This window comes from Magnolia sinica, chromosome 5 (genome assembly GCF_029962835.1).
Source record: "Magnolia sinica isolate HGM2019 chromosome 5, MsV1, whole genome shotgun sequence".
Classification (NCBI taxonomy): Eukaryota; Viridiplantae; Streptophyta; class Magnoliopsida; order Magnoliales; family Magnoliaceae; genus Magnolia; species Magnolia sinica.
In genome coordinates, this window is record NC_080577.1 from 91,803,774 (window position 1) to 91,830,041 (window position 26,268).

The window sequence follows — 26,268 nt, forward strand, 5'->3', positions numbered from 1 at the left end:
GATATTGGCACATTTGGGGCACTTGATGATGGATGGTTAAACACGTGGGATGTAGGAGATGGGCAGTGGCACATGTGACTACCAGTTGGGGCACTTTACAAAAAAGGGGTCATTTTCTCCTATTCCCCTCAATTTCTTGGAAATGGTGTTCCTCAAGTCTTGGCAAGGAAATGAAAAAGGGGATTTTTTCAAGAAATGAGAGGGAAATAGAAATGGTGTTTCCAATAAATTTACAAAAGCAAACAATGGAAACACCATTTTCATGGAAATGACTTTTCCTCAGTTTATATTTCAATGAATCGAAGCAAGCCCTTGATAAATTTCCTCACATGTTCTGTTTGATTAAAAAAAGAAAAGAAAAAGAAAGAAAGAAAGAAATTCATTTCTTCTTAGAACGTTCTCTTTGTGTTTTGCAGGGATGTCAAGGATGCCTTCAAGGTTAACACACATAGTCATCTTGTCCCTGTTCTAGCGACATCGATCAAGGTGCACACTCATTCATGAATACTAATTAAGATGGCTTTTACTTCCTACTGTAGCTATTAGTAGATTTTTTTCCCCCTGTTTTATGATGAATAGCAGGTTACTAATAAAAGAGCAATTTACTTCTATTTTTTCCATAGCTTGTCTGATTTCCTCGTGGTGATTCTGAATTTAAGGCGGCTTATTTGAAGCTTGATGAAGTTCTTTTAGTTATCTTCAAAAGTGTCACTGGGTGCTGTTGATGGAGTTTTTTTTTTTTTTTTTGAAATTCCCTTTCTTCTCATTCACATGCAGGCAAACCCTCACTGCATGATTTGGGAATTTCTCCACTTCCCTTCATTTTGGTTCCCCTTGGCGGAGATTGATGAGCTGATGGATAATGAAGTGTTAGAGATGGGTGTTGTAATCCTCAGACTGTCCTAGCAAATACAGGCTTTTAAGGACCAAAGAGGCATATGTGAAGGTAGAAAAAAAAGGGAAGAGGCTCTTGGCAACTGGCGAATTAACCTTTTTCATGTATGAGCAACAAGGTTAACTGGATCATGGATCGCTCCAGTATGGTGTATAGGAATGGGTTGCTAGTGGTAGGATTGTGTGGGTTACTTTATTACGTACACTTAAGTATGTGCAATCTTGTATTATATATGAAGTGATATTTTAATTTATATATTAGCGTTATATTATTTTTTTGAAGATTAATATTAGCATTATATTAAATTCATGCTGCTACATAAATCAAGCACAAATGTCTACTTTCAAAATTGAAATTTATATTTCAACTTAATCAACAGGAGTATTAGAGTTACAATTTCAGGTTCAGTAAAAGTAATGATCAAGATTGCAAATTATTCTTAATCCAGATTGTGGGATTTGGTGCAGAAAATGTAGTGTGTTTGGTGATTTAGGTATACTTGAGAGCTAACTTGAAAATCACAGGTGATCAACAGAGTAAGTGGGACCTCTTTGTTGGCAGGAAGTGAAAATCACCAGTGATCAACTTTGGATGCTCTCTACCCTTGGTTGGGAAAATCCTTGCTGGCATGGCCGAACCCTGTCAGGAATGAGAGGTCAGTGCAATCGGAATTGTATGCAGCCAATATTGTGATTTGGATTCTAGGTGGCCATCCCTAGGTTCCACTGATGGGCATATTGTGAATCAAAACTGGTTCTTGGTCATTTGTTCAAAACCTGACTAAAATAAAGGAAGGAATTAAGCAACTCACGTCTTGCCATCCTAACCCCCAATGGGAGAACTGCACGAACTAAATGACTGTTCTACTTGGTCCACTCTTGGGAGGAGCCCCTCCTTCCACTCCACCTTATTGAGCCAAGGGATGCAGTGATGTACAAGCTCTATCTATGAAAAAAGAAGAATCCCTTTGTACTTGCCGAATTAAAAGGACCGAGCAGCGAGTCGCTCATAAGTAAGCACAGAATGAGCCCTTATAGTTGTGAGAACTCCATGAGAAAAAAGGATATTCAGTAGATATGGATGCGGAACGAGCATATTCAATAGAGAGTTCTGTTCAGGAACAATCATATTCAATAAAACAAGTGGAGTGCTTTAGCATGTAGTGAAGCTAAGGGAAGCGAAGGTTGCTAAGCTGTAGCTATAATGCAGATATTTGCTTGGTCAAATAGAAATATACTCTCTCTGAAGTATGACATAGAAGATAGAATGTGCTATGTGAACATTAACTGTCCCAACCCTTTGAACATTTATGAATAGCTGATATTGGTTGCTATACTATGAAATATATCTACATTCTACAGTTAGGTGCAAGAGCATTTGAGCCAACGCCAATGGGAATTACCCGCTCACTTCTATGAAGAAAATTCAAAGAAGTGGTTTGCAAATCAATGTACTATGTCAACAATCCTGTTGGGGATTGTGATGTGTATGTTCAAGAACAGATCTGGTCTCATCATGATTTGGTCATACAAAGTTCCCAAGAACTATGTCATATTCAAGAAAACATTCTCCGCCAGATTTCTGTTGCATTTGAAGCCGTATGACACCAGAATTGGCCTGAAAAGTTCTCCACAAAATTCAGGTATCTTCCACAACAAGCTCTCTAGGATTTTTTGGGGATTCGTGTGCAGTTCCAATATGAGAAAACATAGATATATTGATTATAACAGCTGGTGATAGGATTTGGGCATCTTTTTTTTTTTTTTTCCAAAAGTTGTTTTGATCTTTACTGGTTATAAATTTATTTTTTCTATCGGCGGTTCTTGTGTATCCTTCATTCCTTATTCACCTATTCTATGTCATATGAAGTTAAGCTTATTTCAATCTGTGTGTGTGTGCGTGCGTGCGCGCTCGCGCGTGTGCAGAGTAATTTTTTCCTTCTTCATCTTAATAGGATAATATTTGCAGGCTGAGCTACAAGAGGTGGCGATAGAAAATGGTCCAGTTGAGGACGGAGTTCAAGGTGATGGAAAAGAATCACATGGAACAAGGAATGGCAATATGAAGAAGCATCATACTACTCTATTACAGGTGGAGTAATATTCAGTTCTGGGTGCCTCGTTTCAATGATAATTGCACAGATGAATACATCTCAACAGTTAAATAGTTTTTTTTTTTTTTTTTTCAAATTTTCTTTTACATAGATTTCATCTTTTGATTTTGAATATGAAGTTATCTGAGTGTTCGAAATATCGGTATTGTGTTACGTATTGCATCCTTGGGATACGGATACGTATCGGTTATCTTATGGGATATATCGGTTGTATCACGTAATGTATTGTTGTTGTTGGAAACATGGGGATACATTAGAAATTGGTCGAATTTTTCAATGAAATTTTAGTGATTATTAAAAAAGACATCAATACACACTTACAAATCAAAACATTACAAGAAACAATTGCACATAATAGGTATTCTTTATATGGGGTCCTAATCTATGTGTTGTCTAACTGAATTGATGCAAGTATATTCAAAGTATATTCATATAATTTATAAATGTAAGAAGACGTGTGGAAACACAAGTAATACATTCAAAAGCAAAAGAAGAATCAGTAAATCAGGTTACATACATGTTTGATTTTATGTTTGGACACAGAATGCAACCGGTTTGCAAGAAATTGGGAAAATTTTAATTTTTTCAATTTTCCGCAACTTGATCATTCTCCTCCAAATCTCAAAATCGAAGCTCTCAATCCATGATTTTTCCATGCAAAACATGAAAAAACATGGATTTGTAACATTTTGACACTGATTTAACATGATTTACAGAAAAAGAAAATGATTGAAAATAAAAAATGCTCACCGGATCGAACATGTGGGATATATCCCACTATTTGCGTGTTTTGTATCGTACAGGTGGGATACAAGAAATATCGTGGGATACATCGGCCGATATCATCAATATTTAAAACACTGATCTGGATCTTGCCTGATGGTAATCTTTTGTTTTTGTTTTTTTTTCCAGCTGCTTGCAGATCAGGCTTGCTGCCAACCAGATGAAATATGTGATTTTGAGTTGCAAGTCTGTGATACTCAACCAAGTATTGTAGGTGGTGCTATGAAGGAATTTGTATTTTCAGGAAGGCTCGATAACCTATGCATGTCGTTTTGCTGTTTGAAGGTCAGTAATATAATTTAGTTTATAGAGCCAACTGAAAAGCTTTGGTACAGTTCATATTGTCTATTGTCTAGTGGTGTGCATTTCCTGCAAGAAGTGGGAGAATCTCACAATACAAAATATAAGCCACGTGTTCATTTAACCTCGCAGTCTACAATACAATGACAGTGTTGCATTTACATTCAATTCTGGTTGGCGCCCTTATGAGTTAGTAGTCCTTGCTAATGATGTATTTTAGAGAGAGGGGTTCAAGCCCGTAGCTCAATGGTAGACAAGGCATGTTTCAACATTGAGGCCTTGGGTATGAGCTCAGCTCACCTATCCACCACAAAAAAAAAGTATTATTTAGAGACGAGGACCATGCAAAGTACATTGCTCATTATAAGAATGGTGCTTTTTTTTTTTTTGGGTTAGAATGCAGCACAGAAATGCTAAGATATGATTCTCAGTTCTGAAAAATCTGGTTTAAACTTTAATAAAGAACTAGATCGCATGAATGCTGTTTAGGTCCAAAAAGCAGTATGCACGAGGAAAATTACCTTTACAACATATATGTGATGCATCATGCATGGGCTGTGTTCTTTTACATCTCCCTCAATACAAGGGATCGTGAGAAAATATTTGGGAATGGGAATCACTATATGAGAAAAATGGCGAATTGGCGACCATACATGTCATATAGTTGGAATTTTTCTTCAATTCAGGCTCAAATTAGAAGTTTAAAGTTAGCTGAATGAACAGTTACTCAGAGCTCCATTTCCCTTCACAAATACATGTTTTCCTGTCTTTCACTTTCTCTGTGTCTACTTCACTTATCTGGTACCAGAAGATGTCAAATGAGATGTTTTCTGCATCATTTCCTGCATCTGCTTCTTTGACTTCTAACCATAATTCATTTATTTTAATCTCTCTCTCTCTCTCTCTCTCTCTCTCTCTCTCAACCAAAAAAAAATGTTTCTGTTAGGCAATTATTATTATTATTATTATTTTTGAATCTAATTAAGCTTTTGCTGTACTATTTAGCATAATTTGCATCCCACATCCAGTGGCGCTGTGCATATCCATGTGCTTTTCTGTCATTTAGAGATGTCAATAGCCATCTGGGATTATCTTGTCAAAGTGTCTGTGGACGTCCATGATTGTCTTGCAAAGGTGTACGTGGACATCCATAGACTCCATACACCATCCTCAACCTGAGAATATGCATAGTATCCTTGAACCTTGAGTTTTTACATGTGGGCACATGCTTCCTTAATCCAGATTGTCAATCCAATGGGCTCCACAGTGGATAGACCATTCCCAGAATCCTACTTAGCTGTATCATTTTCGTCAGGCTATAGTTTCGTTTTTAATGATTGTGCAGAGAAAAAACAATTGTTTTGGCCTTTTGGCCATTGTCAGTGTATAATTATGCTGCATGCTTCATCCTTAATTTTAATTTACGTAAACTCAATTTCAGGCATTGATAGACTCAACATCTTCTGAAAATTCTCTTGATAATGAGCCTGGTATAAGGATGGTGGCTTTGTTTGATCATGAGGAAGTGGGATCTAATTCAGCACAAGGAGCTGGTTCTCCTGTAATGTTAGATGCTCTATCAAGAATAACAAACTTCTTCAGCTCTTCAAATTCCCAGGTAGAATCGATACTTGCTAAAAAGTTCCAAGGTAGAATATTTTAACTTTCTGTTTCTGCATCTAATTTTGCAATCACATTTTTTTTTTTCATGCATTTTGACGTGGAATACGATGCCATGAGTATGCGCAGAAGCTTGGTGGATCTATAGAATGAATGTCTATGTCCTGTGGGGTGGGTTGTAAGGACTAAATAAAATTAATTATGTATTTCAACACACAATTGCTTACTTAAACTAAGGCTTTCAAGCCAATAGAGGGTCCAATCACATAAAATACTAAAGATATGCCAATTATGCAACTAGTTTATAATTGATAGTGTACATGTGTGTGGGATGTGCTAACTGTTTAAATCCTAGCATTCATCTAATCATGCATACATTTAATTCAACAAAATAATCACATAAGCGTAATTAGAAAAGTGCTCAAATGACAATTCTAAACACAAGCATGTATAGTGGTTCAGTTTCCCTACTCCACTCCCGGCGGACGCACTCTCCCTGAGTGTACCGGATTTCACTATCGTAGGTTTTAAACCAGGTTCACTTTTAACCTTTATAGCCCTACACAAGGACCGCGATCCTACATAAGAACCTATCTAGCGTACACTCTTGTTGGAGGCTCCCGCAAGAGACTTTTAGTTGGTTTTCTATCGGCTAACCAACAACCTCAGTCCTAGTCCAATGACATACGTTCACTCCTGCCGGAGGCTCTTACGGAGATTAACACGTAAACACTCATGTCCGGTGAATTTGGCTACACAAGAGCCTAAGTCCTACGCTAGAACCTATTGAGTTTGAGTTACAAACTCTCACCCTCAATCCTACACAAGGAAAGAGAGTATGGGCTCTTTAATTGACACTTGTCGAATTGAGCCCCTTTAATGCGTCGTCTCAGGTTACTTGATCGATGCTCTCCCGTGCTTCATTTAGCTCTCATTTTATTCCCCCGATCGTTGATGTCGATGCTTTGTCAATGCTTCAGCTCCAAGATCAAACACCTTGTATGCGATACTCCATTGAGGTGACCAAGGTGGTGGGAGGTTGGGTGAATCCCCTATTACAACACATGGAAATGTTATAATTCATAGGGGATTCACGTAAATGAGTGTTCTAGAAGATTTAGACAAAGATTTTACTATTGGTTCAAGTCTAATTTCTAGAACAAGGAAGATGACTTAGATCTCATGAACAAGGAGATCAAGTTCATCTTCTTCAACGAGGTTAGATTCCTCTTTCAAGTGATGAATCACAAGGAAGATGACTTAGATGTCATGGACTTAGGTTATGAATGTGGGATATGAGTGTGGAATCTCTTAAGCTTCTATTGCACCAAAAACTTATCATCTTACCCAAGAAGCAAATGCCATTTTATAAGAAATAGATCTTCAACGGCTATAAAATGGCTAGTTAACGGCTTTGTCGATCTGATCGAAAGGCCATTCGATTGGATCGAAGGTCCTTCGATTGGATTGAACAGTCCGTCGATCCCATTGAGAAAATCTAGGAATATATCTATTGGGTTGCTGGACTAATTCTTTGATCGGATCGAGTGGTCCTTCGATTCCATTTAGTCCCATCGATAGCCTGTCGATGGGATCGGGGACCACTTGAAAGCTGCTGTTTTGGGCTGAATTGTTTACAACAACTTTGCACCTCCTTTTGCCTTACTTATCATGTTCCAATTGGGCTTATAAAGCTAAGGGATGATCACCATGGCTTTACCTATTAAGTTAAGGATCATCTAGAGGTGTGGGTTGTATTGAGTCAAGGTTAGGGTCACCAAGGCACCTCATTTACTTGCTCTTTAGTCAATGTTCCACGTCCTCTTGTGTCTTCGATCTTCAGCTTCTAAGGGCTCAATTGATTACATGACACACAGACTCACGTGATTGATAAACAGGGTGACACAAATCAGTGCACGAACACATTTTGCTGGCCATTTATTCCTGCTGATCCAGAAAAAAGTCTCCCTAAGTGAGCTACTTAAGAAATCCAGTACAATTACTGATTTTCAGATCAGAAAATATATTCTAGTTTTTTTTATTCTTCCCCCTTTTGCATTTGTGCTATTTTTCTAGGACCGACAAAAAGTGTTTTATCAAGCTTTAAAAGCTTGAAAAATCTTGTGAGATATCTGTTTTGTACTTGTCTGGCTATCCTTTGGGCTATTAGGGAGGAAAGGAACACTTTTTATGGTATTAGTGCACTGGTCTTGGACATCATCACCAAAGTTAACCGACTTGTTTGCTCTTGGGCGGAGTATCGGGTTTCTTTCCTTCAAGTTCTGGGGTTGAGCTCCTCTGTTGGTGGGTTGTTTGGTGTAATACTTTCGCTTTGTAATGGGCCCCTAGGGCTCTTTTTTATTTTAATAAAGCATTAACTGACGATACATACATACATACACATATGTATAGATATATATGAGGAATGACCCAATACAGTTGATTGGTTTGTAGCTGTCTGTCTGGGCCTCACTGATGCATGCATGACATCTGAGCCAATCATTAAATGTACCCCAATGAATTAAGCGCAGGGTCCATAATCTGGCCAATCTGTGATTCAGCTGGTCCACGGCACAGGGAAACAGTTGGGAGGTGATGCCCTCCCTTGATTTCATTGGGTCCCACCTCCTGTGCAAAATGACATGGTTTTTCGGGGACACGAATTGCCTGTAGCCTGACAAAAAAGCACGACGTGTGTGTCAGAGGTGGGGCCTGCAGTGAAAAGCGAAGATTCCTTTGAGTCGAATGATGTTTTTGCTCTTTTGACTGTGCCCCCCCCCCCCTTTTGAGACGTGCACTTGGGGCTTTTTCATTGGCCTATGTCAAAGGTTAGGGAAGATTCTTGTAACACCTTGTTACAAGCGATTCACTTCCGATTTTTGGCATGCCCTTTATCTAGTGCAGAGGAAAGGGCTGAATAGCGCATATTCCACATACACAGCAGGGTGGGCCCATACAAGAGCAAGGATGGGATCCCCTTATCTATTGCTTCCCTTCATGCGGTGAACCTGATTTTTGTGCCCTGGGTAATATGAAGGGATACCCATGATGGTCAACTTGGATAGCATACACATTGCAGCAGGGTCCACAACTGTCAACTGGATGGTAACCTTACCATCTGGCTGACTGTATTGGATGATTTGGATCATTCCCTATATATATATATATATATATATATATATATATATATATATATATATGTTTATGTACATATATATTTCATGCACTTGATCAGTTTTGCTTTTGCATACCTGAGAGTTTCTCCAGTGCTCAATTGAGATTTCAAGCGTTTGAGCTTTTTGAGTACTCGATCAGTTTATTTTGGCTGGTTTTGGTAAAACCATTCACCACTTTAACTTAACCAATGACTTGATCGAGGGGAGCTGACTCACTGAGTTTCTTTGAGCAATTGATCAAAAATTTTAAATAATGCTTTATATTCTTATTGAATGAATCCATGCATGTGATTCCTGTTTGTTTTGTCTTCATTTTTCTTGAGTTGATCCATAACTCTGATGTTTTAGGCTTCAGTTACTTTGTTATTGCCATTATACTTCTCTTTTATAATAAAATGCTTGTTGCATCCAATGCTGTCAGCTGCTCGAGAAAGCGATACAAAGGAGTTTCCTTGTTTCTGCTGACATGGCACATGCCTTACACCCCAATTACATGGTATGCCATGTCCTTATTATTGTTGTTACCACCAATACTATTATTATTTTAAATTTCAAAGGTCAAATGCTTGGAATTTGCTCTCTTGATGCACCTCCCCCATGTCAGGACAAACATGAAGAAAATCATCAGCCGAAATTGCATGGAGGCCTCGTCATCAAACACAATGCTAACCAGCGCTATGCCACGAATGCTATCACTTCTTTCATATTTCGGGAGATCGCTGAGACGCATAACCTTCCTGTTCAGGTCAGTTCTTATCTCATATTGGATTATCTTGTGCCATTGTCATTGTGAAGCCTCGTTCTGAGAAATATGAAATCAACCATAGCTTTGAGAACTGGGGAAAAGAAATCAAATCTAATTAGTTCTCATGATTTTTGGTTGCACAGTGAAAGAAAATGATGAGGGCCTTTGTGATTGACCATTATTTATATATATATATAAAAAGAACAAGATGGATGTCATTTGCCATCACAGTTGAGAGTATTACCCTTTTGGTATATTTTTGGAACCTCTAAAAAGGTGCATGCATGAATGGGCATGCACTCTTCTTCTTCTTCTAACAGCTAAAAAGGTGCATGTGTATAGGCCTGCACTCTTCCTTTTCTTCCCATCTCTTGGAAGCTTCTTTGGTCTTGGGTCTCATGAAAGCCCAACCAATTACCACAACAGAAATTTTCCTTTGATAGCTTCTGCCGTCGAAATTGTCCCATTTATTTCTTTCTGCAAGCTGACATCATTTAGTTGGTATAAAGCTTTCATGATGATTATGATTTATCTTTCTGCACCCTTCACAAAATGGGAAGTAGCACCATTTTCCATAAGATTTTTCCTGTTTTTGTCAGAAAAAGGCCAAGTTGACCAGCCCTTAACCATTGCCCAGATGACCAGAGTTGTTGATCAAATCATTCAGGATCCCATATGTAATCTTATCAACTCCAAAAAGCTCAAAACCTAATCGACTCTGAAAAGCTCCAAGAGGTGGTTAACACACATATAACTCAATCTATGATGCATCACAAAAGAAAGATTCTGAATTTAGGACAAACTGAATCCAAGTTAGTAGATCAATTATTGGACATGATTGGCAACTCAAATAGAAGTACTGCTGGTAGTGACAATGGATGGAAGTGGTATTGGGACAGACATTCTGCATAAAATTTCTATTTTCATGTGGAGATGTGTTACTCTTGTGTGGCTCTTGACTTAGCTGTTTAGTGTATGGGCATTGATGAGGACATCGTGCACACGCACACCCGCACACCACTACCCCTACGCATGTACGTACGCAGAAGGAGGACCCCATCATCGATCTGGCTCGATGACGACGTCCAGGGAGGGCCTCCTAGCTAGAAGACAAGTTTTGGTTCAGAAAAGTGGGCCCGATAGTTAAGAAAAGCCCATAATGGGATCTCATGATTGTGGCCCACTCGTCGGATTGATTTCATATTTTAGGTTTTACTTATTGTTATTATTTAGAACATTGTGAACGCTTTAGATTTTTCTGTTTGGTTTTTATTTTAGTTTACTTCATCGCCAAGTAATAGATTGCGCACATCTTGCGAGTTTTGGGGTATAGGATTTTCCCTATAAATAGGCACCCCTTGTAGTTCTTTTGATTCATTGAAGTTAATAAAAAATTCCTGCTTTATTTTTCTGCTCTTTTCGTGAGTTGTGGAAGAATTCAAAAGTGGGTGCGAAGCCCTCCCTTTTCGAAGGGCTAACTACCATGGTGCGAAGCCACATCATTCCCAATTCACCCCCATCTTCCATCATCTTTTTTTCCATCTTCCCCCACCATCTGTACTTCGAATTTGTTCTTTTGTTGCATCAGATTTCTTCATTATAGCAGGTTTCCAGATTTCGGCTCGCAGGCGAGCTGAAACTTTGGTGGAGCACCATGCACAAACCGTACATCGGATCGAGCTGAGATTTGGGGGTTTTGGAGTCCATCCTTGGCTGACCAGGGCCAAGGTGGCATTTTTCTGAATAGTGGGCCTCACACACGTGCGGCCGGGATCACACGCACGTCCGTCTGGGCCATTGTTGCTGTCCACACGCGGGATCATCTTTTGGCTCAGGTTTTTATCTTCTTTTATCTTCTCATAGCCGTTTTTCATGAATCCTAACCCTAGATTACATGATCTCTAATTGATTTGCCCCTTTTTATCACCTTAGGGTTCCTTGAATTGAAATTAGGGAATCCGTTGGATTAGGAACTGATTTTTATGCATGAGTAGTTGATTTTATTTCCCTTTGACATCGTTTGGTTTATAATTTTTATTGGTCCAGTCCTAGCCTGTGTCGTCTTGGACCCGCATAAATTTCCCTTTTTAATTGTATGTTTGGATTTTCATGTGGGATGTGGAATTTGTGTGATTGTTTCTGAATTGGTAGGATCTAAGCCTGAAATCTTGCACATCATATTTAATTTTCCATGTCCTGCATCAAATTTGGTATCAGAGCCTAGGGTTCTTGTAGAGGAATTCACCACATATTTAGGGTTTAGTTTGTTTGAGTCCTTCATGCATTCAGTCCATCATATATAGCTGAATTTTAGTAACAGTGTGTAGTCTCCTTCATATAGAGTCTCGTAGGGTCATTTAGTTTTTAGACGCATATAGTTATCATAGCAGGTCCTTAGGTTGAGCAAGTCAGTGTATGCCCACACGTACAGGTCGCTGTTTCGGTTTGCACCCCACACTAAACATGGAGCAACTATAAGAAACAATGGCCAAGTTAGCCCAGCAAGTTGAGTCCTTGAATAAGCATTTGGAACAACATATAGATAAACGCCTCAAAGAAATAGAGGCCTCCTTCAGGGCAAACCCCACCACTGGGGAGGATGCCCAATCTCAGGCAGTTGGTCAGGAGGTTAGACCAAGGAATGGAGGCGGTCAAGGAGCTGGTCATGGGCTCGTACCTGTGCACCCACCTCGTGAGGTACATCATGATCAATATGACCCAGATGCACAACTCCTCAAGGGAGTTACGGTAGATGCCCCTACTTTTGATGACCACTTAGACCTTAAAGCTTTTTTAGATTGGTTGGCGGATATGGACCACTATTTTGAGTGGTATGATATGTCGGATGCTCGACGAGTTCGATTCACCAAGATGAAGCTTGTGGGTCAAGAAAAGAGGTTTTGGGTGACGGTTGAGCGAAAAAAAGAAAGAGCGAGGGAACTCCCAATAGTCCATTGGGGAGAAATGAAAGAAACGCTGAAAGAGAAGTACCTCCCTTCCTTTCGCATGCGGTTGATTGAGGAGTGGCAGTCTCTTCGACAGGGTTCCATGAGTGTTGCTGAATATATTGAGAAATTTGAAGAGTACTCGACCCGCTGTGAGGTTGATGAGGACCCCGTACTCATCCTTGCTCGTTTTAAAACAGGCCTCCGTCCTGACATTAGGAGAGAATTGCTAGCCAAAGACATAGATACTATCGAACAGTTGTACAAGTAGTGTTAGATGTCGAGCAATACCTTAAAGCATCTGTGGGAAGGCGGTTTGACTTTCGCGAATCCGGTACTAAGGCCAATCCCTCTGGGGCTAGACCTAACACGGGATTCCAAAACAAACCTTCCCCTAATGTTCAGCTCAGACCTAAGGATGATAAGGGTAAAGAGATTGTCAGGTCTAGTTCACGTGGAAGTGGGGCCACTAGGTGTTTTAGGTGTCAGGGGTTTGGTCACTTTGCTCACTAGTGCGGCACGAGAGAGGGCACCAAAGTACTCCTTATTGATGGGCAAGTAGAAGTAGTGTCCCCAGATAATGATAGTGAGGAGGAGGAATATGAGCCAGTCGGAACCCCTAGTGATGAGGAAGAGGGAGCACAAGAGTCTGTGACCCTCGCAATTGTGCGTTGCGCCCTGACTCAAGCCAAGAACACTGATGACTGGCGTCGTAACACGATCTTCTACACTTATGCAAAATGTAGGGAAAAGAGCTGTAAGATGATCGTGGATAGTGGTAGTTGTGCCAACGTGGCATCGATTAGCACTGTGAGTCGTTTGGGCTTGAAGCTGGAAGCCCATCCTCAGCCCTATAGAGTCTCTTGGGTTGATGAAACATCCATTCCAGTCTCGCACCGCTGTCTTGTTCCTATTCAGTTCGGATTTTATAAAGACACAATTTGGTGTGATGTTGTTCCTATGGATGTGGGCCATGTCATTCTGGGAAGGCCGTGGCTCTATGACAGGGATGTTATCATATTTGGTCTTTCAAATGTGTGTACATTGTGGTTTGAGGGCAAGAAGGTCAAGCTAAATCCTCTGCCACCCAAGAATACAACTGGAAAAGAGTTCACCACACAGAGTGGTATGAGCGGCCCAAAAGAAGTGAATGAGTCGAAGTACAAGTGCAAACCGCTCCATATTTTGAATGCCAAAGACTTTGAGCGAGAGACGGAGGCGGACTCGATGATATATGCCCTTGTGGCTAGGGAGAGTGTACCAGAGACTAGCGTAGAGTTACCCACTGAGGCCATTCAGGTAGTACATGAGTTTCGTGATGTTTTTCCTGATGATTTACCGAATGAGCTTCCTCCTATGAGAGATATACAACATGCCATTGATTTAATCCCTGGGGCAACTCTACCAAACCTCCCACATTACAGAATGAACCCGAAGGAGCACGCTGAGTTGAAGAGGTAGATTGATGAACTCCTAGAGAAGGGTTTCATTCGAGAGAGCATGAGTCCGTGTGCCGTGCCCGCCCTTTTTACACCTAAGAAGGATGACACATGGAGGATGTGTGTTGATAGTAGGGCCATCAACAAAATCACAATCAAGTATCGATTTCCCATACCACGTCTTGATGACATGCTAGATGTGATGGCTAATGCTACTATCTTCTCAAAAATTGACCTTAAAAGTGGGTATCACCAAATCCGTATACGCCCTGGTAATGAGTAGAAGATGGCCTTCAAGACGAAGGATGGGCTATATGAGTGGCTAGTTATGCCTTTTGGGTTAACTAATGCCCCATGCACTTTCATGCGTGTGATGACCCAAGTGTTGAGACCCTTCATGGGGAAGTTCCTGGTCGTATAATTTGATGATATCTTGATTTATAGCATGACTAAGGAGCAACACCTCAACCATTTGAGGCAGGTTTGTGGGATCCTTAGGGCCGAGAAGTTGTACGCTAACCTAAAGAAGTGCTTGTTCTTGTCTAGTAGTGTGATCTTCTTAGGTTTTATTGTGTCAGCTGAGGGCGTATCGGCGGATCCCGAGAAGGTCAAGGCCATCGTTAATTGGCTTGAACCCTGTAATATTCATGAGGTGTGCAGCTTTCATGGCTTAGCCACTTTTTATAGGCGGTTCATTCGAGGCTTTAGTTCCATTGTGGCTTCCATCACGGACTGTATAAAAAAGGGAGAGTTTCAATGGACAAAGGCTGTCTCGAAGGCCTTCAAGGAAATAAAGGTCAAGATGACCGAAGCTCCAGTCACGCGACTTCCAGATTTTTCAAAAGCTTTTGAAGTTGCATGTGACGCGTCAGGAGTCGGCATAGGAGTACTTAGCCAGGAAGGGCACCCTATCGCCTTTTTTAGTGAGAAACTGAATGAGGCGAAGCAAATATATTCCACCTATGATAAGGAATTCTACGCGGTAGTGTAATCACTACGCTATTGGCGACATTACCTGTTACCGCAAGAATTCGTCTTATTCTCAGATCACGAGGCCTTAAGATACTTGAACTCTCAAAAGAAATTAAGCCCCAAGCACGCGAAGTGGGTTCAATTTCTTCAAGAGTACACTTTTTTGCTTAAGCACAAGGCCGGTGTAGAGAATAAGCTTGTCGACGCGTTGAGTCGTCGAGTCGCATTACTCAACTCCATGAACGTTGAAGTTACAGGCCTTGAGCGTATCAAAGAAGAGTATTCTGAGTGTCCAGATTTTGGGGTTGTGTATATGTCTTTATTAGAGAATCCGTCAAGAGCTAACAGTGAGTATTTGATTTTGGACGGATATTTGTTTAGGAGTGACCGCTTGTGCATACCACGCACCTCCCTTCGCGATTTTCTTGTCTGGGAGTTACATTCAGGGAGGGTTGCAGGTCATTTCGGTCGTGACAAGACCATTGCCCTAGTGGAGGATAGATTTTATTGGCCAAGCGTCAAGCGGGACATGGCCAAAATTATAGGGCAATGCCGTACTTGTCAACTGGCAAAGCAGATGAAACATAATACAAGATTATATACACCTTTGCCAGTCCCATTCATCCCTTGGCAGGACATCAGTATGGATTTCATGCTTGGACTTCCCAAGACTATTCGAAAGCATGACTCTATATTTGTTGTCATTGACTGTTTCTCTAAAATGGCCCACTTCATTCCTTGTTCTAAGACTTCCGACGCCTCTCATGTTGCCAAGCTGTTCTTTAGTGAGGTTGTCAAACTGAATGGGTTACCAAAAACCATAATGTCTGATCGTGATGTGAGATTCATGAGTTACTTTTGGAAGACACTATGACACATGATGAATACTAGGCTCCAGTTTTCTTCTGCCTACCACCCTCAGACCGATGGCCAGACTGAGGTGGTTAATAGGAGCCTAGGGAGTTTACTTCGATGTTTAGTGGGGGAGCATACTAGGACATGAGACGCAGTACTACCCATAGCCGAGTTTGCATACAATAGTTTTGTCAATAGGTCCACAGGTCTAAGTCCTTTTGAAGTCGTTACTGGTTACAAGCCTAGGAAACCTATTGATCTTATCCCCATGTCATTGTCCCATAGGCCATCAGAGTCTGCAGAGTCTTTTGCGCATCACATACATTCATTGCATCAAGAAATCAGGCGAAAGGTCACTACTACTAATGAGCATTATAAATTTTCTGTAGACCTAAATAGATGTTTCAAAGAGTTCAATATTGGGGACTCTGTGATGGTCCGTATCAAGCCCGAGCGGTACCCTCCAGGGGCCATTCGTAAGTTACACGCGCGTAGCGCTGGGCCCTTCAAAGTTATAAAGCGAAACGGTCTCAATGCGTATGAGGTAGATCTTCCACCTTCTATGGGAATTAGTTCCACATTCAATGTGGAGGATCTAGTTGCTTTTCAGGGACCCACTGATACTTTGTCTAGCCCTTCGCCCACCCATCCTGATGTCCCAACCTTACCCTTTGATCCATGGCCTCTTCCCGACCTTTCATCTCAACCTCTGCCTCCCATACCTAGCCATCACACACCCAGAGAGGAAATAGAGGATATCCTGGACCATGAGATAATTTTCACGTCGGATGGCGGGTTTTAAAAATACCTAGTTAAATGGAAGTCACCCCCAGCTTCGAACAGCGCGTGGCTCACTGAGGAGGAGCTTCAGAGACTTGATCCCGACATCCTAGAGCGGTTCAGGAGTTTTATTTCACCAGTGGCAAAATCTTCGCAGCCGGGGAGAGTTGATGAGGACATCGTGCACACGCACACTCGCACACCACTACCCCTACGCACGTACGTACGCAGAAGGAGGACCCCACCATCGATCTGGCTCGATGATGACGTTCAGGGAGGGCCTCCTAGCTAGAAGACAAGTTTTGGTTCAGAAAAGTGGGCCCGATAGTCAAGAAAAGCCCATCATGGGATCTCATGATTGTGGCCCACTCGTCGGATTGATTTCATATTTTAGGTTTTGCTTATTGTTATTATTTAGAATATTGTGAACGCTTTAGATTTCTCTGTTTGATTTTTATTTTAGTTTACTTTATCGCCAATTAATAGATTGCGCACATCGTGCGAGTTTTGGGGTATAGGATTTTTCCTATAAATAGGCACCCCTTGTAGTTCTTTTGATTCATTGAAGTTAATAAAAAATTCCTTCTTTATTTTTCTGCTCTCTTCGTGAGTTGTGGAAGAATTCAAAATTGGGTGCGAAGCCCTCCCTTTTCGAAGGGCTAACTACCGTGGTGCGAAGCCACATCGATCCCAATTCACTCCCATCTTCCATCATCTTTTTTTTTTCCATCTTCTCCCACCATCCGTACTTCGAATTTGTCCTTTTGTTGCATCAGATTTCTTCATTACAGCAGGTTTCTAGATTTCGGCCCGCAGACGAGTTGAAACTTCGGCGGAGCACCACCCACAAACCGTACATCGGATCGAGCTGAGATTTGGGGGTTTTGGAGTCATCCTTGGCCGACCAGGGCCAATATGACATTTTTCTGAATAGTGGGCCTCACACGTGCGGCCGGGATAACACGCACGTCCGTCTGGGCCATCGTTGCTGTTCACACGCGGGATCATCTTTTGGCTCAGGTTTTTATCTTCTTTTATCTTCTTATAGCCGTTTTTCATGAATCCTAACCCTAGATTACATGATCCCTAATTGATTTGTCCCTTTTTATCTCCTTAGGGTTCCTTGAATTGAAATTAGGGAATCCCTTGGATTAGGGACTGATTTTTATGCATGAGTAGTTGATTTTATTTCCCTTTGACATCGTTTGGTTTATAATTTTTATTGGTCCAGTCTTAGCCTGTGTCGGCTTGGACATGCATTGATTCCCCTTTTTAATTGTATGTTTGGATTTTCATGTAGGACGTAGAATTTGTGTGATTGTCTCTGAATTGGTAGGATCTAAGCCTGAAATCTTGCATATCATATTTAATTTTTTATGTCCCGCATCAGGCATCTAGATGGTCTGGATGTGCTCTTGCTGTGAAAAGGATAAGCACAATGAGTTTCAACATCACCTGTTCATTTAATGATGATTTTTAACAACCATGCCCTAGTGACCTTAAGTAAATGATGATTTTTAACAACAATGCCCCAGTGACCTTAAGTAAATGATGATTTTTAACAACCATGCCCTAGTGACCTCAAGTAAATGATGATTTTTACGCTCTGCCATGCCATTCTATGGTGGTGTGTGAGCACATGAAGTTTGGTGAAAAGATGCCATTGGATAGGAGATGGGAGTCAAAAGTCATGTGATGCATATTCCCTAGCTTTGTTTGACCTTAGAATACACACTTTAACATTAAAATAAGTTTGTATTTGCATATGAAATTCCTTAAAACAAGTGAACACCTCAATGATCCTTCATCAAATATAACTATGTCATTCTAGAGCAATCGTTCACAAAGATAACAAAATATTTATAATATGGTAAACTAAAAACACACACTATACCCCAAACATTAGAATGTATCAAATAGAACAATTTATCACTTACTTTATGCTCCCATCAAATATAACCATGTCATTCTAGAGCAATCATTCACAAAGATAAAAATATTTAAAATTGGATAAATCAGAAACATGCACTTGGCCCCAAACATTAGAATGTATGAAATAAAACAATTTATCACTTACTTTATCCTCATGAGGGAGGAATGACACTTTCTGATGCTTGCTTAACTTGCAAGTGATGCAGGATGGTTTTTAAACCTAGGATGATAGATGAAATCAGATTTTCAGTTTAAAACATGAGTTCAGCAACCTCATTATAAACCAAACAATAAGCAATTACATGTAATTCTAGTCTACCACATGCTCGTACAAACGAACTAGTAAGATGTTAAATCGAAATAGGCCCAATGGAATTAAGAAATTCCATCCAAAACATGAGGGTGGAACTATTTTAAAGGGAATCAATCACCTAAATTCTAAAGGGATTCTAAAGATTTTAGGTTTAGGGAAATTAGGGTTAGGGTTAGTGTTTGGAAATTGGGGAAATCTGAAATTAGGGTTTATTTGAAAGAGGAATCTAGGGTTTTAGGTTAGGGTTTGGTTAAAGAAAGAAGAATAAGGATGTAAGAAAAGGACTGAAGTGAGGTTCACAAAAAAGTACATACGAACTGTTCGTACAGTCGTACGGATTCACATGTATGGCTGGACTTCTTGTTCAACTATGGGTTGGGATGGTTTGGGTTTAAGAAGAAAGGGGAAAAAAGGAGAAGAAGATTTGAGAGGAAAAGAGAGAAGAGATGAGAAAATACCTTTGGAGCTTGAGAAGAGAAAAAAGATGGATGAACAAGGCTTCACACTAAGGTAGTTTTCATTTGGATCACACTAAATGGGGTTTCACACCACATTCTCTATAAACACAAGAGAAAGATAAAAGAACTTCATGCTTTTTGATTAACATCATATAAAAAGGCTAGGGTTAGACGTCCAAGCCTTTATAGTATAAAAGTTGGTCTTTTACAAAAAAGACAATTAATGAAAAACTTGTTTGCTTTTAACCGCATACTTTGTAAATTACAAATACCCCCCACTCGGTAAAAGCATAAAACCAATAAAACATGTAAATAAAATCTTAAAAGTAAACTAAGTGCTCAAAACAAAAATAACTATTATCCTAAGAAATTAAGACTATCAGTTGAACTTTGAAGATGTCCACAATCACGGCAGGCCACAATCAAGTCACATCCAACGGTCTGATCGTGAAGTCCTCAGTGATCCAAAAGCATCCTCTACGCAATGCACATGCTATGTGGGGTCTCGGCTCCTCAGTTCTCGAACGGGTACTCGCCTAGCCACAAGGAAACCGGGGCTCAAACCCTCGTCTGATATGTACATAATGATGTCCGTAATGTGATGTCCCCATCAACAAGCCTCACACTCTAGCCTAAATACATAAGACAGAAGGGACAAGACTCTTTAAATCATTTAAAGAAGGATGGCCAAGCTTGGAATGCCACTAATGAGGAGAGACTTCAGCCCGCAATGTAGTTTCAGCTTTAGATATTCCGCTATCGAGGTAATAGTGCTTATTCACTTCATGTCCTCCAATCATCCTCTCCGTCTTTAGATCTTGGAATTCACAATAGGAGGATAGAATTTAATAGAACAATTTGAATATTTGGTTAGTTTACTTACTGACAATAAACTTAGAGAAAACTTAGGAATGTATAATATTGATGATAATGAAAGAGTTGGAGTAGGATGAACAACCCACCCTAGATACATGAGTTGAAGTACTATAAGCTATTGTTAAGGAAGAAATAAGTGAAGACTAAACTGACTGAGACAACACACTGTGCTTATGGGTCATATGATCAGAAGCACCAGAACCAATTACCCAGGGAAACTTAGGAGTGAAACAAGCTATGCCTGACTGGGTAAAATTAGATATGGAGGATGAAGTATGAGTGGAGCAATCTTTTAAAGCTTGGCATACTCTTTCTTGGACAACTTGATTTGCCCAAGCTAGTCTTCCAACAAGATCCCAACATATGTCAGCTGTATGATGGGATACACGAGTTGAAGTATTATCAGCTAATGTTATGTAAGAAATGATTGAAGATTAAACTAACTGAGACCACGCACTGTGCTTCCCGATCGTATGATCGGAAGCACCCGAACCCATTACTCATGGAACCTACTTGGAAGAAGTGAAACAAGCTATACCTGAGTGGGTAAAATTAGTTGTGGAGGATGAAGCATGAGTGGAGCAATCTTTTAAATCTTGACATACTCTTTCTTGGACGTAGTAACTTTGTCAATTGATGTACTTAGCTCAGTATGGGTGGAGGCAGACTTGGAGACAAGTCTTGTAGCCATCATCCAATGAGCGAACTCGATTTGCCCAAGCTAGTTTTTCAACAAGATTACATGTGTCAACTGTATGATTAGTGAGACCATTTATAGCCTGTTGATTATCATGGCCATTTCCACCACCAAAGTTTGTGCCAGGACCACCCCATATACTCCTGCCTCCCAACTCAACCTCCTCTAGAATCTTTACCACCAAACCGTCCGCCACGACCATGACTACCTATGTTCCCCCCATTTCCTCTACTAGACATAAAGATAAATGCCGATTGATCAAATGAGGATGGACCTTGCAAATTCATATTGGCTGTATGTTGAACTCTAATGAATGCTTTTCTGACGGATGGAATTTCACTATGTCCTAGGATCTGAGCTCTTTCAAGCTCAAACTCAAACTCAAAGCAGAGTCCTCAGAGGAATTTATCAACGTGAAATTCTTCTTTTTGCTGTCAGTCTTATATTCTGTTGACAAAGGCTGATACACATTTAGTTCTTCCCACATGCCTCACAACACATAGTAATACTCTCACACACTCATATCTCGCTGCTGGAAGGAGAAAATATTCTGGAGTAATTTATAGATATGACCATACAGGTCAAGTTCGTCTTACTTGAATACATCTCCCTCAAGTTTTTCCAAACTTTTTCCAGTCCTGAAGAAGATATTTGCATTGATGTGGTTTCATGCAATTCCACAACAATGCTTTGATCAGAGCATCTTCTGCCACCCAATGTTCATACTTTGTTGAAGTCAGTGTTTTAAATATTGCTAATGTGTTGCATAGCATTCAGCCCTCTGTAGTGTGTAGTGTAAGTAGCATCGCGTGTAGCTTACGCTACACGACACTTCTATTTTTAATTTAGAAGTAGGAAAAATATGATAAATAGTAAGAAAAGACAAAAAAAGCCTGAAAGATGATTAAGTTTTTCTAGTATAAGCATGTTCAAACAAATTATTAATTATCATTTACCAAAAGCCAATCCACATACAAATCAAATCAAATCAAATCATTAGCACATCAACAACTTTCTAAGCAAACCACTTAAAATTAATAATGTCTAATTGAAACCACAAGTTACAAGTATGAAAATAAATTAAAATTCTACAAGTTGAGAATATCAAGTACTAAATACAAAATACAATTATCATTTATAAAAAAGTAACTTATGCTACATTCACTATGTGTGCACTACATACGCTACATACACTACGAGTATGCTACATACGCTATGACTCTTGTAGCGTACACTATAGGGGATTTATGCTATTTGCTAATGCTACGTAGCATTGTAGCTACGCTATGCTATGCTATGCTAGGTCTACTATTCAAAACACTAGTTGAAGTTTCTATAGGTTTGGAGGAAGTTAAATACTTTAACTTTCTCTTTCCTCTAAGAAAGTCTTCTATAGATGTGGCCCACTGTAGGTAATTTGCTCCATTAAGTTCTGTTGTTGTGATTTGCAAAATCATTGACTCAAATGGAGACATGATATTATTTTTTGTCTCACTCGTGATATTCATATTCCATTAAATAAGAAACTTGAACACACACAGTGGGAAGAGCTTTCAACTTAATTTTACCACAAACAAACTTCCAAGATGATAGGTATCCACAAACACAATCACTTAGAACTTTATGTGCTGTATGGCTTTTATTCGTGCACTTGCTCTTCAATCATGACCATTAAAAAACTTAGCACACAACTCATCTTCAAATATGACCTCTTCCACTTTGACCCATCACAATGGTAGAATATAAAAGTGGACCTTACACACCTTTATAGAATATATGATTACACAACCCACCAAGTGGTGGTACAATGAGGGAATGGATTTAACATTGGTAAGCTCCAAACACGTCAGTGTTTCACGACAAGGGGAAGAAAGAAGTGAAAAAAAAAATGGAAGCGAGACAAGATATCGGATCAATCATGCTCCGATACAAAGAGGCAAAGTAGAGAGGACAACAAAATAGCCCCTCATGCCCCCTATTTATATTATATTTAGGGCTCCACCAAAAGATGTAAAATGATAAGCATACCCCCGCACTTAAAGTTATTACAATACCAATGGTCATGATCATTAATGGGCCCCAAATATTAAAAACAAAAAAACACACACACACACACACACACACACACACACACACACAAAAACCCACGAGAACCAAGAATAGCTCACACAGTCGCACAAGGGACACATGTGGACTCCATGAAGGCCATCAACAAATACTATTGGCCTCATATTCGCTGTGACATTAAATAGTTCATAGTATGATGTTGGTGATGCCAAGTGTCATAACGTCGTGTGTAGAATATTGGCCTTTATGCCTTGCTTCCCATTCTGGTCACACCATGGGTGGACATTTCTATGGACTCAATTCTGGGTTTTTCTAAGGCTTGAAGGGGAGCAGATTCGATTTTTGTTGTGGTGGATGATTTTTCGAAGATGTCACACTTCATTCCATGCAAAAAGACAATTGACACTTGCATATTGCCAACATATTCCTCACAAAAATTGTATGACTTCATGGGTCATTGAAAGCAATGACTTTGAAATGCAATTTGAAGTTTGTGGGGGCACTTTTGGCGCATGTTATGGAAGTACTTGGGGACTAGGCTTTAATTCTTTAGAGCATGTCATCTTCAAACAGATGACAAAATTTAGGTAGTCAACATGAGCCTTGGTAGCCTCTTGAGGAGTATTGTGAGCAACAACCTATCTTAGTGGGACTTGGCCTCCAAGCTGAGTTTGCCTACAACAACTCAGTAAATCGTACCACCAGAAAAATTCTCCATTTGGGATCGTATATGAGAGAAGTCCACATCATGTACTTGATAGTATCATTATTGGTATGAGATCAAGGGAGCGATAGGCATTCTAAATTTTCCGAGTTTGAGTTTTCTTAAGTATTGTAAGAAGAAGTTCGATATCATTAAAGTTATTTCTTCCTCTCTACTCAAATATTCTTGTGGTCGTACTCTTGTCCATTTCTTTGTGATCCAGGTGTTGAGATCTCATTGATTCGATAACTGGGTTGCACTAGAACACGATGCATATGAAGGCTCCTCAAGAACTCCAAAATAAATCCCTAGGAGTATTCAACACTCCCACTCCCATTAGCTCTTCCACTCTCCCAATTTCGGCATCCTTGAGATGTCAATACCATGATGTTCCAGACAATCACACCCTCAAGGTTTCATGGCAATCTTCAATAAAAAGCCCCTCTGCAAATGGATAACAGCCTACATTTTTAGAAGGCAAGGTAACATCTCTAACCCAAACATCCTCCCATAAATGAACTTTGTCACCAGCCCTAATCCTTAAGTAAACACCTCTAGGGAAAAGGAAAAAGGGAGAAGAAGGGGGTGGGGGACTCCCCACCTTGTAAGAATGATCCCTACCACCCCATTAGTAAAATCTCCTATTTACTGATCACTTGCCACATCTCCAATCCATTCTCATTAGAAGGCAATTGGGAGCCATTCCCCATCTGCACAGCATCGTATTTTCTAGTGGTCAGTACCTTCATTAATGCCTTGTTCTACGGCCAAACCACCACCACCATTTGCCAAGGAGAGCCCAATTCCTTTTCCTCACCCAAACCGTCTCGATATCAATATCGTTTCCTTTTTCATAAATGAAACATCTCTCTAATTATTTTAGTGACACACCCCTGCCACCTCACAAGAAATTCCTTTGGGTGTGCTCAATCTTCTTAGTCACAACAGCCTACATTTTTAGAAGGCAGAGATAGTACACTGTAAGATTCGTCACTGTTGATTTAATCAGGGAATTCTTCCCCATGAAATAAAAAAGCCTGAAGTTTCCAGCCTTTTTTTTTTCCCCAATCCTTTCAACGATCCCCTTTGATAACCCATTACCAAGATAAAGGATAGCACACTCCTTTTGCAACCCAACCTGCTGCTAGACAAGGAATTGAAACCAGGTGTTCAACACTCGGTAATTTATGTCGACTTCAGCCCCATAATAACTTGGTTGCCTTGCTGAGTTGGGTAAGACTGGCGACTTGCTGTGATTTGTTTTTCTGAAGAAAAGGATGAAAAATAAATTGAGCAAACAAGGGAATTTATCGAAAGTAATAAAAAAGTACTAAATGTTTGTTACATAGTGTACTCTTTCTAATTTTTATGTACCGTTTTCTACGCTATTCTAATGAAAGTTTTTGGCTGGAAAAAAGTTCCCACAAGTAGCGAGTCCAAAGTCATTTACTTGAGGGTTGATAGGGTGTTATGGTAATTATGCATTTGCCGTGTAGTGGGAAGATATCACTAGCTTTCCATGAGAAAGTCAAAAATCAAAAGAGAATGTATTGTACCCCGTAGCATGTAACGAACTGTACACATGCACAGTCCTGTGGACGCCATTTTAAACTGTCAAAATCATTGATCCTGTTATAGATAGACTCGTATCTAATAAATCATAATAGTGGATCACCCTAATTACTAATTGGTAGCTATCAAATGAAGGGTTAAAGTTGAAAATTTTCAACACTTCCTAGTTCGACAATAAATGAGCAGTAATAAGAGATCATGAATATTTATTCTCCATCTGAAAGTTTCTGTCCCATCTATACTGAGGCTGTGATCTGAACAGCTTGGATTGACTTGTGCATGCTGCATGTACAATGCCTATATGTAGGCACGCATATATTAATGATCTGCCAGTGCTAAGAATGCCCATGGATGGTCATAGTAATAATCGTAACAAAGTCTTTGTAGAGAATGCCCTTCCCAAAAAAAATGTAGAAGCTCATCTCCTAAGAGCAAGAATACCCAAAACAAAGGAAGAAGAGAACAAAAGAACTTGCCTTTTTTTTTTTGAAATTACCCGACAATGCTCGTGTCTCAGCCATGCATTCGTTGCCCAACTCAGACTAACTCGTTGGCATCCATCTGATTTCGGTTGGTACACAAAGCTGCCTGGATACTTTTTCTGAGTTGACTTGGATCATTCTTGAATGTTTGATTGATTTTCTTTTTGTGGGCAGCTGAGAATTTATCTGTTTCTATTTTGTTATTATATATTTGCAGGATTTCGTGGTTCGCAATGACATGCCTTGTGGCTCGACCATCGGTCCCATACTTGCAAGTGGTGTTGGAATCCGCACCGTAGATGTTGGCGCGCCGCAATTGTCAATGCATAGCATAAGGGAAATGTGTGCAGTGGATGATGTAAAGCATTCCTATGAGCATTTCAAGGCATATTTCCAAGAGTTCTCTCAGCTTGATGCCAGGATTAGTGTGGACTGAGATAGCTCCCTACAATAAACCCCACTTAATGGTGCCTACTCATATTTTAAGTTTAGACCAGTAACTTATCCGCAGATATTCATGAATGCTGTTGTGCTTTTTTTTTTTT

The 26,268-nt window shown here is 40.0% G+C and overlaps 1 protein-coding gene across 2 annotated transcripts in view; it reads left to right on the forward strand.

Moving 5' to 3' along the window:
• LOC131246301 (probable aspartyl aminopeptidase) overlaps positions 1-26,268 on the forward strand; it is a 39,901-nt gene extending 13,633 nt beyond the window's left edge. Inside the window, exons 5-11 of one of the 2 annotated variants that reach the window (XM_058246267.1) lie at positions 417-486; positions 2,864-2,986; positions 3,921-4,076; positions 5,533-5,709; positions 9,309-9,383; positions 9,492-9,632; positions 25,941-26,268. In XM_058246267.1, coding sequence (XP_058102250.1) covers positions 417-486; positions 2,864-2,986; positions 3,921-4,076; positions 5,533-5,709; positions 9,309-9,383; positions 9,492-9,632; positions 25,941-26,159 — 961 coding nt within the window. In that variant the 3' untranslated portion in view covers positions 26,160-26,268. The remainder of the gene's footprint in view (positions 1-416; positions 487-2,863; positions 2,987-3,920; positions 4,077-5,532; positions 5,710-9,308; positions 9,384-9,491; positions 9,633-25,940) is intronic. The other variant, XM_058246268.1, reaches the window with a different exon arrangement.